Raw genomic sequence first — 13,499 nt, 5'->3', positions numbered from 1 at the left:
CGTATTTCTTGTTGTGCTGCTTGTCGTAAGAGTGTCAGGTGTTCTGTAGTGCGACTAGTGTCTGTCAGGTTTTATGTTACCGAGGTGTGGGTTCTGCCTATTCTGAAAATACAGCCGACCCACAATAGTGTTAGCTTGAGAGCTCAGTGAAACCCTGAAAGCCCATAAGGGGAAGAAGCGAGAAGTGAGTGTCATCATGAATAGGAAGCCTTCCTGTGAAATGACTGGCAGTTACGCAATGATCTGTTTCTGATGCTGAGAAGATTCATCCTTCTCTGTTACTAAACACTGCTACTTTGACCATTTGAAAACAGGAGCACCCTTAGATGTCTTCCAGTGATTTTTAAAAATGTACTTTTACTGTTGAAAAGTAATATCCCAAGTATAAATACAGTAAAGTACAGTAAAATGCTTGTGCTTCTAGTTCTGACAGTGCAGCAATATCTAACAAGTAATCTAACAGTTCCCCAACACCTACCAAATGCACTCAAGTCTAAAGGGGTGAATGTACATGTAAGTATATGGATGAGCGATGGCCGAGCGGCATAGGCAAGGTGCTATAGATGGTATAAAATACAGTATATACATATGATATGAGTAATGTAAGATATGTAAACGTTATTAAAGTGGCATTATATCGAGTGTATTGTATAAAGTGACTAGTGATCCATTTATTTATAAGTGGCCAGTGATTGGGTCTCAATGCAGGCAGCAGCCTCTCTGAGTTGGTGATTGCTGTTTAGCAGTCTGATGTCCTTGAGATGGAAGCTGTTTTTCAGTCTCTTGGTCCCAGCTTTGATGCACCTGTACTGTCCTCGCCTTCTGGATGGTAGCGTTGTGAACAGGCAGTGGCTCAGGTGGTTAATGTCCTTGATGATCTTTTTGGCCTTCCTGTGACATCGGGTGCTGTAGATGTCATGGAGGGCAGGTAGTTTACCCCCAGTGATGCGTTGTGCAGACCGCACCACCCTCTGGAGAGCCTTGCGGTTGAGGGCGGTGCAGTTGCCGTACCAGGCGGTGATACAGCCCGACAGGATGCTCTCGATTGTGCATCTGTAAAAGTTTGTCAGGGTTTTGGGTGACAAGCCAAATTTCTTCAGCCTCCATAGGTTGAAGAAGCGCTATTATGCCTTCACCACACTATCTGTGTGAGTGGATCATTTCAGTTTGTCTGTGATGTGTACGCCAAGGAACTTAAAACGTTCCACCTTCTCCACTGCTGGCCCTCCAATGTGGATAGGGGGGTGCTCCCCTGCTGTTTCCTGAAGTCCACGATCATCTCCTCTGTTTTGTTGACGTTGAGTGAGAGGTTGTTTTCCTGACACCACACTCCGAGTGCCCTCACCTCTTTGTAAGCTGTCTAGTCTTTGTTGATAATCAAGCCCACTACTGTTGCCGTCTGCAAACTTGATTATTGAGTTGGAGGTGTGCGTGGGTGAACAGGGAGTACAGGAGGGCGCTGAGCACACACCCCATGTGGGGCCCCAGTATTGAGGGTCAGCGAAGTGGAGATGATGTTTCCTATGATGTTTCCTGTTACCTTCACCACCTGGGGGTGGGATGTGTGTTTTGTTAAGTAAATCAGGTGTTAAATGGGGTGAAAATTAGACTGGTGTGCCACTTTAAGTAACACTTTCCCTAACATTTTACATAGGGAGGGACTGATCGATGATTCCCTTTGGCACGGTGTGCTGACTTGGCTTGGGACAATTGTTGAACTTTGGCCTTTTTAGGTTCAATCACATAAGTACTTGTTACTTTTCTCTGATAGCCAAGTGTTTCTGTAAGGCTACTCTCAATGCACATTCAGCCATAAGTCCTGACTGCTGTACTGCACAGTTGCTTTCTAGGGACACTCAAATCTTCACGCATGTTCTGCAGGCGGGTCGCAATGAGGGTTCATGTTTTCCCATTAACACAGGAGAGCAGTAGGCTCTTACAAACAGTAAATACAACTCTGATAAAAACAAAATGTAAAAGCCTGACACTCAAATAGACAAACCTTCAATCTGAGCACGCACAAACCTCTTGGCCTAGTCCCTAGAGCGTTAGGGAACGTGCTGCCTCTCTGTGCCGTCATCACCAGCCTCAGGGACGTCACACTCCAGCTCCTGGAGACAGACTGGATCTGACGTTATGACTTCACTGTGTCTCATTCCGTCTCTCATTTCTCTAGCGCGTGATGACGAGTCTCTTAGCTTTCTAGTGCCGTCACATGCTTTAGCACTGTGTCATCAGAGTTAACTTGGGGCACGTAGCGGTCAAGATGCACGTGCTCCGGGCCTCAATGAACTCTTTGAGGTGCCTTTTTTTTTTTTGCCCTCATTTGTCCTCGAGGGCGTCGCACATTTTGACTCCGCAAGTCAGATCTTGGAACACTCGCCCTTTTAAGATTCAGCTGTTCCATGTTACTACACAGTTCCGATACGGTGTGTGTTCCTATAGACTGGGCGTTCACCTGCAGTGTGTTAACACCGTCCCTCCTGTCCCCCCCGCCTCTCTCTCCAGCTCAGCTGGTGGTGTGCACCCTGTGCTCCTGCGTCATGCAGACCAAGAGGATCTGGTTGTTCTCTGCTCACCTGCTCCCCCTGGTGGCGCGCCTCTGCCTGGTCCCCCTGGAGACCATCGTGTTCATCAACCGCTTCGCCATGATCTTCACGGGCCTCGAGGTCATCTACTTCCTGGCCTCCAACCTGCTGGTGCCCTACAACCTGGCCAAGACAGCCTACAGGGAGCTGGTGCAGGTAAAATAGTCTGCGTGGCACTGAATTATTTCCACGCCAGCTAAGTGTCTGCTGGCTCTAGACTGGAGGAGATTCAATGACTACTCGATCACCCGATGGTCACTTTTCTTTCACACACAAGACTGTAAATCTATCAGTTTGCTGCTGTCTCTGTGTTTTTATTTCTCATAGCTAACAATGTCTGTGGCATCCTCTGTTCCATGTCCTCCTGTGCCCAGGTGGTGGAGGTGTATGGGCTGCTGGCTCTGGGGATGTCCCTGTGGAACCAGCTGGTTCTGCCCGTCCTCTTCATGTGCTTCTGGCTGGTGCTGTTTGCCCTGCAGATCTACACCTACTTCAGTAGCCGCGACAAGCCCACCTCCAGAGAGAGGTTGCTCTTCCTCTTCCTCACCAGGTGGGACAGGGCACCTCTTCCTAGAACACTAGAAACCCTTTTCCCTTCTCTCGTGGAATCCAAGAAGTTGGATACCCAAGTCGACCTGTTTTTGACGGAACTTTTGCACGACATTATTTAATCTGAAGTTCTACAATTTCAGTCCTTTATTATGTCTGTCTGTCGTAATCGAAGAGAATGTGACGTGCCATCTATTACAAATACATACATGATCTCTGAATTGGTTTAGTGAGTTTTCTTACGGTCCCCTTCTGTCCCTTCAGTATTGCAGAGTGCTGCAGCACCCCCTACTCCCTGCTGGGCCTGGTCTTCACCGTGTCCTTTGTGGCGCTGGGCGTCCTCACCCTCTGCAAGTTCTACCTGCAGGGCTACCGGGCCTTCATGAATGACAACACCATGCATCGGTCAGTCAGCCGCATTCTCATTCAGCCCATTTTATGTTGTGTGTTTATGCCTGTTAAGTGTGTTATTTGACCCATAGCTTGAACAATGAGGAATCTTCTTTCTTTTTTTTGACTGACTGACTGACTGAAAGAACCACATTATTTAGGAATCTCTCTTTCTCTCTCTCTCTCTTTTTTCTCCCCTGCTCTGTCTCTCACCATCTCAGGGGAATGACGGAGGGCATCACGCTACTGATCCTGGCTGTGCAGACGGGTCTGATTGAGCTGCAGGTCATCCACCGAGCCTTCCTCCTCAGTATCATCCTCTTCATCGTGGTGGCCTCCATCCTGCAGTCCATGCTGGAGATAGCTGACCCTATCGTACTGGCTCTGGGGGCCTCACGGGACAAGTAAGATACTCGAGGCTGAGTTGGAAATGTCTCACTACTTTGACCAGGGCCTAGGGTTGTGCGGTATCCAGATTCATAAGGTCCTTTAGTTTCTCTACCATACCGGGGTATACGGTATTACCAAATATGCATTTTTTTTAAAATATATGTATATTTGACAAAAAATAAGAACAAAACAATTTAGGCAACGGGGATCTTGATCCAGGAGGGGATTGAATGTCTCTGCTGTAACCAAGAAGCTTGATCTTGACATCTAGCCACTCAACTAGCAAGTTAGCAAACCAAATGCATAGCTGAAGACCTGCGCTGGATATAAATAGATTTCTTCTAACTTATAAGCGGTGGCGCAGCATGCAACCCCCGCGAGGCTTTGAAAATCACACGGTATTGAAAATGATATACGGTATATCGCCCAAGCCTACCAGGGCTTGTCATCCACAGCGAGAATGAAAAGATCACTAGCATAATATAAAAAGGCCTCACTTTCACATGGAAGTCCGTCCAAAATGCCACAACTACATGATTCAGTGCAACACAACTTTATTACGCCACTCAGAGGCGTTGTCCTAGTAAAAGCTCTGTCGGTTGTCGCTCTGTTCAGGAGCCTGTGGAAGCACTTCCGGGCCGTGAGCCTGTGCCTCTTCCTGCTGGTCTTCCCAGCCTACATGGCCTACATGATCTGCCAGTTCTTCCACATGGACTTCTGGCTCCTCATCATCATCTCCTCCAGCATCCTCACCTCACTGCAGGTACACACACACACACACACACACACACCTCAAGCTCTGTCGCCATGGACACACCCATACACACACACACACACATACACGCTGTAGTCTGTCCAATTCAAGAGTTCCTTTTAGCCGCTGGTGCACTGGATCCTTTGCCCGTTTGTTTGCAGTAATGACATAAGAACACGTCAACAATGTTTCATATGTAAGGTACGATGGCTTTTCCGTTAGTGCTGAGATATATTGCACAGGTCCGTGATGGGGATGTGACGGGCACGGTAAGGACTGTAAGCTCCCGTATCTGTGCCTGCTATTCCCTGGCCACCTGTGAGTATATATTCCCTGTGAAATATAGAAAAACCCTGTGGGTTTTCAGCAACCCAACATCTCAGATTGTTCTGAAATGGTTTCTGTAGTAGAAACCGATAAGATCAGCATTCCAGCAACTTTGTTTTGTTAAAATGGGGTTCTGGTGCGTTGACCTTTAGAAGATTCCGGTGCGTTGACTATCTGTAATAGAAAAAAGGAAGGCCGCAGACCTTACTACTTTTGTTCTATATATTACCTGTGATTCTAACCCTTGACCCCCAACTGCTTGCCCCAACGTGAGAGTGACCTTTAGTGTCGAAACAAGTGAAACGAAGCACCCACACTCAATGTCCTTCTCCCTTAGGTGCTGGGCACCCTGCTAATCTACATCCTGTTCATGGTGGAGGAGGTCCGTAAGGAGCCCGTACAGAACATGGATGACGTCATTTACTACGTGAACGGGACCTACCGGCTGCTGGAGTTCCTGGTGGCGCTCGTGGTGGTGGCCTACGGCGTGTCTGAGACGGTGTTCGGGGAGTGGACGGTGATGGGCTCCACCATCATCTTCATCCACTCCTACTACAACGTGTGGCTGCGCGCCCAGCTGGGCTGGCAGAGCTTCCTGATGCGCCGAGACGCCGTCAACAAGATCAAGAGCCTGCCCACCGCTTCCGACCTGCAGCTGGAGCAGTACAATGACATCTGTGCTATCTGCTATCAGGTGACAGAGTGTGTGTGTGTATCCGGTGTGTGTGTGCATGCTGTTTGGTAGGTCACCAATATTGTTCTGATAAATGTGTTTTATAGCCCTCTTCTGGTATGAAGGGGTTCAATGCGACCTAAGGGGATGTGAAATTCTGGTAACTTCCTCAAAATTCCCAGGTTTTCCAGAAATCCTGGTGGAGGTATTCCAGATGTTTTTCTTATTCCCTGCTGATTCTGGCAATCCTCCAACTGGAATTTTAAGAAAGTTACCTAAACATAAAAAATAAAAAAATGATAGGTTAGTTTTAATGAGGATGTGTACTGTGATATATTTCCACAAAGCATCACCAGGCATTGTAGTGGACTCTTCTGTGGTTGTCCGTAGCCCTTCAGTAGTTAACCAGTATTCTGTCTCCCTTTCCAGGACATGAAGTCTGCCGTCATCACCCCCTGCAGTCACTTCTTCCACGCTGGCTGCCTCAAGAAGTGGCTCTACGTACAGGAGACCTGCCCCCTCTGCCACAAACAGCTGAAGAGCCAATCACAGCCCGCCAATGCCACCGCTGCCCCTGCCCAGGACATTCTTCCAGCCAATCCCAACCCAGCAGAGGCTGGGCAAGGAGAGCCAGTGGCCGAAGAGAACAAAACAGTGACTCAGAACGGTGTTCCGGTTGAAGAGAGCCAAGCCAGATCCTCTTCCTCCCATGCTAACCCTGACCCAGAGCTTGAGGGCCAGGCAGAGGAGGCAGGTCCGTCACAGGGCTCAGGAGAGTCATGTCTCAGGCATCGCCAGCCCCAGCAGTCTGCCACCTGCCCTGAAGCAGCATCATCCACAGCATGTGCAGCTGACCTGCAGTTAGAACTACAACGGTCTGCCAGCCCCTGCTGCCTCTGAGCCTCGCTCATGCACGCCTCCTCACACACAGCTAAAGACTATTCATCCTCAAGTGGCTAATACGTACGACTTCGCCATGACAGGTTAACTGTTGGACTTTCCCTATTGCCACTATCCAACACCTTCCCCTTAACAAACCCTTATCTATTTGTTGCCTGTTACTTAAAGTATGGTCTTAAATGTCATTCATTAACATTTCATGGCTACTTCATTTCATGGTTAATTCATTTCATTCAAGTACATTTCATGGTTATTAATCCTATAGGATTTCATGTATGAAATCTGACGCAGACTTGAGTGATGCCATACTGAACCTCCATATAATTTCACTGAGAAATCTGCAACGATTTCTCTCACTTAGCATCAAAATAAGTCAGTAGCCGTGCATGAGCCTTGGCTTGTGCTAGTCGGAACGGCTCATAGGAGCAGGAGCCTATCTCCTGTTTCTGAAGCGTGAGGCAGGTCGATGTACAAGTACACCCCCTGGACAGGACGCTAGTCTATCGCAGGGCTTTACCCTCAATCGATCTCTTAAACTCTTGAGTGCCAAGCAGAGACTAATTGGTGTTCCCATTTTTTAATCTTTATCGTATGACTCGGCCGGGGATCAAACTCACAACCTTCCACTCTCAGGGCGGGCAATAACAACACGGCCACTGAGTTTAGATGAACAACAAAATGCAGCTATTTGACAGTTGACAGTCATTATACTGTACATCTATCTAGTGTAAGACAAACAGTCAAAATATAACATTTGAGATTCCATTAACTCTCGTTCAACATATTTCACACACCTTTTCCCCTCTTTAGGTCACTTAACGTTAGCTCACTATTTTGCCACTCCCAAGTGTTTTCCCTCCTTCCGAACCAGGTTGGGCCTCGCCGACCCTCTCCTGGCCTTGTGGCCCACCCTCCCTCACCTTGATGATCTGTTGCCCAACAACCTTACCGAGTAAGGGCACAGGGTGGGAAAGGCGCTGTGCAGGTCGGAGACACAAACACACACCGGATGTGTGGTTGACATTCAAATACTGAAGAGAACAGACATAGCACTTGACGTAGAAGCTTTATACGCACGCTTAGGCTTGCACGCTGTCACCGTCTGGTAGCTGTAGGAACCTTTATTTTCATGATATGTAGCCCACCTGTTATGACATTTGCACTAATGTCATTTATAGCGACGTCCCAAAGTTTTTTTTTTGTCAGGTACTAAATATGTTTGGTTTGTACGAGGAAAGACCTATAAATGTGTGTGTGTATATAACCGTTCATATATTATATGAAAAGGACTTTTGATATGCCTGCCATAAAGTGTTAAAGCTGCACCGCCCAAATATGAAGTGATCTGAGGCTTGTGTGAACACTTCAGTGTCCTCTATAGGTGTAAGTGTGAAGGGTTGAAGGTCACAGATTGAGAGAGGTTGTCAGCACTGAATTTACCTTCAACAGTATTTTGTTGGGCATTTGTTACAGCTTTGAGAATGAATACATGTTATGTATGATCAAACTTGCAAATGCTCCATTTAAATTAAGTTGTAGCGAGTTGGTGGCTTTAGCACATTTTCTTGAAGGTAAATTGTGAGAAGCGGCTAAGAGTGTGAATAGTATTTTACATACATCATGATATTGGCATTTGAAGAGGACTTCTTTTAGCATTTGAAATGCTTTCCTGTTTGGGATTTTGTTTCTTTGTGTTGAAGACCTACAATTTAATTCTGTTTCGATTTTTGTTTTGTTTTGTTTTTATACAAAAAGAACGACATGCTCTGTGAATGCTGAATTCCAGTCAAGTTTCTGTATTGTTTGGTGAGAAATTTGCCTGGTGTCGCCTTTATTGTACAAAATTGAATGTCAAATAAATTCCACCATCCAATTTTAACCTGCAGTCTGAACTAGCTCTTAATGTTGTTCATTTGATTATTCAACATGGGGATGAATAAGCCACAACCTTAAGCATCACCAGGCAAGCACTATCGTGGCTGGAACCTAATCTTGCATAGCTAGACCTCAATGATTGCGGAAGTAAGCAGTCTGCCTCGAGACTAGCTGGAACCAATAATTTATATATACACTAGATGACTGATAGGGGGTGCTATGTTAAAGCCGCTGCGCCTCCATCATATATGTTATATATATATATATATATAAAAACTCAGCAAAAAAAGAAACAACTCTTTTTCAGGACCCTGTCTTTCAAAGATGATTCGTAATAATCCAAATAACTTCACAGATCTTCATTGTAAAGGGTTTAAACACTGTTTCCCATGCTTGTTCAATGGACCATAAACAATTAATGAACATGCACCTGTGGAACGGTCGTTAAGACACTTAACAGCTTACAGACGGTAGGCAATTAAGGTATCAGTTATGAAAATTTAGGACACTAAAGAGGCCTTTCTACTGACTGAAAATCACAAAAAGAAAGATGCTCAGGGTCCCTGCTCATCTGTGTGAACGTGCCTTAGGCATACTGTAAAGGAAGCATGAGAACTGCAGATGTGGCCAGGGCAATAAATTGCAATGTCCGTACTGCGAGGCGCCTAAGACGGCGCTACAAGGAGACAGGATGGACAGCTGATCGTTCTCGCAGTGGCAGACCACGTGTAACAACACCTGCACAGGATCGGTACATCGGAGCATCACATCTGCGGGACAGGTACAGGATGGCAACAACTGCCCGAGTTACACCAGGAACACAATCCCTCCATCAGTGCTCAGACTGTCCGCAATAGGCTGAGAGAGGCTGGACTGAGGGCTTGTCGGCCTGTTGTAAGGCAGGTCCTCACCATCACTGGCAACAATGTCGGCTATGGGCACAAACCCACCGTCGCTGGACCCGACCAGTACTTGAAAAAAGTGCTCTTCACTGACCAGTCGCAATTTTGTCTCACCAAGGGTGATGGTCGGATTCACATATATTGTCGAAGGATTGAGCGTTATACCGAATGCAAATTAATTACTTAAATGGATTTTTGTTTTAGATTCCGTCTCTCAAAGTTGAAGTGTACCTATGATAAAAAGTACAGACCTCTACATGCTTTGTAAGTTGGAAAACCTGCAAAATCGGGAGTGTATCAAATACTTGTTCTCCCCACTGTATATATATATATATATACATACACACTTCCGTTCAAAAGTTTGGGGTCACTTAGACATTTTGGGCCTATTAAAATAACATCAAATTGATCAGTAATACAGTGTAGACATTGTTAATGTTGTTAATGACTATCGTAGCTGGATGGAATATTTATGGAATATTTACATAGGCGTACAGAGGCCCATTATCAGCAACCGTCACTCCTGTATTCCAATGGCACGTTGTGTTAGCTAATCCAAGTTTATAATTTTAAATGGCAAATTGATCATTAGAAAACACTTTTGCAATTATGTTAGCACAGCTGAACACTGTTGTTCTGATTAAAGAAGCAATAAAACTGGCCTTCTTTAGACTAGTTGAGTATCTGGAGCATCAGCATTTGTGGGTTCGATTACAGGTTCAAAATGGCCAGAAACAAAGAACTTAATTCTGAAACTTGTCAGTCTATTCTTGTTCTGAGAAATGAAGGCTATTCCATGTGAGAAATTGCCAAGAAACTGAAGATCTCGTACAACGCTGCAAATCCATTTCTAACATTTTTGACATGTGTTTTTCTGGATTTTTGTTGTTGTTATTCTGTCTCTCACTGTTCAAATAAACCTACCATTAAAATTATAGACGGATCATTTCTTTGTCAGTGGGCAAACGTACAAAATCAGCAGGGGATCAAGTACTTTTTTCCCTCACTGTATAATGTCACACAGCTGACAGTTCATGTCAGAGCAAAAAACCAAGCCATGAGGTCTAATGAATTGACCGTAGACCTTCGAGACAGGATTGTGTCGAGGCACAGATCTGGGGAAAGGTACCAAAAAATATCTGCAACATTGAAGGTCCCCAAGAACACAGTGGCATCTGGTCAATCAATCAAATGTATCTATGAAGCCTGTTTTACATCAGCAGTTGTCACAAAGTGCAGATGGTTAAAGATGCCAAATAATTATGTTGGTCTTATGTGTCTGAGAAAGTGAAACCAGATTCAGCATTGGAAGTATTTGTAAAATTATTCATGCCAATTGTTGACAGTCATGCACCTGTTAAGAAATGAACTGTGATAACTGTTAGAGCCCTCTGGATTGATGATGGATTGATGCAGATGAGTTGGCAAACAAGTCAGGCTGCTCAGCTCTTTGGTTGACACACAGTACTGTAAACCGAGAAATGTGACTTAACCAAAATGTAAATAAACGACATTACCAAATCAAGAGAAATGACAAAACACAACGGGAAAATAATTTGGAGTACCCTAAATGATATATTGGGAAGAAAACCCAATTAGTCTCCATTGTTTCGTGAAGTTAATGGGTCATTTATAACAAAAACGTTTGATATTGCAAATAATATCAATGACTATTTCAATGGTAAAGTGGAAAAACTCAGAAGTGAAATTACATTGAACAGTGAACCATCATATTTTTGTATAAAAGTAATAATGAAAGATTGCTGTTTTGAATTTGGTCATGTGTGTGGAAGAGGTGGAAAAACTGTTATCCATAAAAAATGATAAGCCATCAGGTATATACAGGTACAACCTAGATGGGAAACTATTGAGAGTCGTAGCAGACTGTATTAACACCCTTATCTGCTATATCTTTAACCAAAGCCTAAAGGATTGTGTGTCCACAGGCGTGGAAGGAAGCTAAAGTAATTCCACTGCCTAGACATTGTAAAGCACCCTTTGCTGGCTCTAACAGTCACCCAATCAGTTTGCTGCCTGTTCTGAGTAAGATGATGGAGAGAATTGTGTTTGACCAAATACAATGCTATTTTTCAGAGAACAGCAACTTCCAGCATGCGTATAGAGAAGGGCACTCAACTTGTACTGCTCTGACTCAGATGACAGATGATTTGTTAAAAGAAATGGATAATAAGATGATAGTTGGAGCCTTCTTGTTAGATTTCAGTGCAGCCTTTGATGTTATTGATCATGAATTGTTATTGAAGAAACTGACTTGCGATGGCTTTACTTCACCTGCCATCACATGGTTGCAGAGTTACTTATCCAATAGAACCCAGAGATTTTTCTTCAATGGAAGCTTCTCTAACAACAAATATGTACAATGAGATGTCCCTCAGAGCCTTGGGTCATTAAGCTTCTCTATTTTTACAAATGATTTGCCACTGGTCTTACACAAAGCTAGATTATTCCACACTCTACATGTCAGCGCCCTATTGTGGAAAACTCGATCCAAAGGCAGAGACTCATTTATAATGACAATATGAAATCTTTAAAACATACGAGTAGCTGCACGGTAGATCCCTCTCTGATCACAGTCAGGGAAGGAGCTCAAAGAGTAAATGGTTACATATATCTTATAGTAGGAGGGGATAATACAATCATATTGTTCACACAACAATTATTTTATACAAGCAACAGTTCCAGATGACAGATACAATGGCATTGTGTTGGGGTGCAGACATAACAGTAGTCTAACATCACAGTTCAGAGCATAACACTTGAGAAGAGTGTTCAGAACAGTTCACCCCAAATCTGCCACAAGAACCCAAAGCCAGTGAATGTGAACTCACTGAAATTCCAAATAAGGAGTTACAGTCAGTATCAGAATGGGTGATTAATAATAAACTAGTCTTAAACACTGTAAGAAGTACACCTAAGAAGTACATCTACTCTAAGAAGTACACCTCAGCTGGAGTTGTGTATAAAGGGTGAGACCATTGAGGATGTTGAGGAAGTTAAACTCCTAGCTACAGTTGAAGTCGGAAGTTTACATAGCCAAATACATTTTCACAATCCCTGACATTTAATCCTATTAAAAATTCCCAGTCTTAGGTCAGGTAGGATCACCACTTAATATTAAGAATGTGAAATGTCAGAATAATAGTAGAGAGAATTATTTATTCAGCTTTTATTTCTTTCATCACATTCACAGTGGGTCAGAAGTTTACATACACTCAATTAGTATTTGGTAGCATTGCCTTTAAATTGTTTAACTTGGGTCAAACGTTTGGGTAGCCTTCCACAAGCTTCCCACAATAGGTTGGGTGAATTTTGGCCCATTCCTCCTGACAAAGCTGGTGTAACTGAGTCAGGTTTGTGGGCCTCCTTGCTTGCACATGCTTTTTCAGTTCTGCCCACAAATGTTCTATGGGATTGAGGTCAGGGCTTTGTGATGGCCACTCCAATACCTTGAAATTGTTGTCCTTAAGCCATTTTGCCACAACTTTGGAAGTATGCTTGGGGTCATTGTCCATTTGGAAGACCCATTTGCGACCAAGCTTTAACTTCCTGACTGATGTCTTGAGATGTTGCTCCAATATATCCACATAATTTTCCTACCTCATGATGCCATCTATTTTGTGAAGAGCACCAGTCCCTCCTGCAGCAAAGTACTCCCACAACATGATGCTGCCACCCTCGTGCTTCACGGTTGGGATGGTGTTCTATGGCCTGCAAGCCTCCCCTTTTTCCTCCAAACATAATGATGGTCATTATGGCCAAACAGTTCTATTTTTGTTTCATCAGACCAAAGGACATTTCTCCAAAAAGTATGATCTTTGTCCCCATGTGCAGTTGCAAACCGTAGTCTGGCTTTTTTTTATGTTGGTTTTGGAGCAGTGGCTTCTTCCTTGCTAAGCTGCCTTTCAGGTTATGTCGATATAGGACTCGTTTTACTGTGGATATAGATACTTTTGTACCTGTTTCCTCCAGCATCTCCACAAGGTCCTTTGCTGTTGTTCTGGGATTGATTTGCACTTTTCACCACAAAGTACGTTAATCTCTAGGAGACAGAACGCGTCTCCTTCCTGAGCGTTATGACGGCTGCGTGGTCCCATGGTGTTTATACTCGCATACTATTGTTTGTACAAATG

The 13,499-nt window shown here is 44.3% G+C and overlaps 1 protein-coding gene across 1 annotated transcript in view; it reads left to right on the top strand.

Moving 5' to 3' along the window:
- LOC139420830 (RING finger protein 145-like) overlaps nucleotides 1–8,460 on the top strand; it is a 29,134-nt gene extending 20,674 nt beyond the window's left edge. Inside the window, exons 5-11 of the mRNA XM_071171169.1 lie at nucleotides 2,509–2,744; nucleotides 2,963–3,138; nucleotides 3,402–3,542; nucleotides 3,749–3,931; nucleotides 4,533–4,680; nucleotides 5,336–5,692; nucleotides 6,101–8,460. Of these exons, the coding sequence (XP_071027270.1) occupies nucleotides 2,509–2,744; nucleotides 2,963–3,138; nucleotides 3,402–3,542; nucleotides 3,749–3,931; nucleotides 4,533–4,680; nucleotides 5,336–5,692; nucleotides 6,101–6,571 (1,712 nt within the window). The 3' untranslated portion in view covers nucleotides 6,572–8,460. The remainder of the gene's footprint in view (nucleotides 1–2,508; nucleotides 2,745–2,962; nucleotides 3,139–3,401; nucleotides 3,543–3,748; nucleotides 3,932–4,532; nucleotides 4,681–5,335; nucleotides 5,693–6,100) is intronic.
- The last annotated feature ends 5,039 nt before the right edge of the window (nucleotides 8,461–13,499 follow it).

The sequence above is a fragment of the Oncorhynchus clarkii genome, chromosome 12, assembly GCF_045791955.1.
Source record: "Oncorhynchus clarkii lewisi isolate Uvic-CL-2024 chromosome 12, UVic_Ocla_1.0, whole genome shotgun sequence".
In the NCBI taxonomy this organism is placed as follows: Eukaryota; Metazoa; Chordata; class Actinopteri; order Salmoniformes; family Salmonidae; genus Oncorhynchus; species Oncorhynchus clarkii.
Note: the sequence above shows the minus strand (reverse complement) of the source record. Positions and strands in the feature narration are given on the sequence as shown.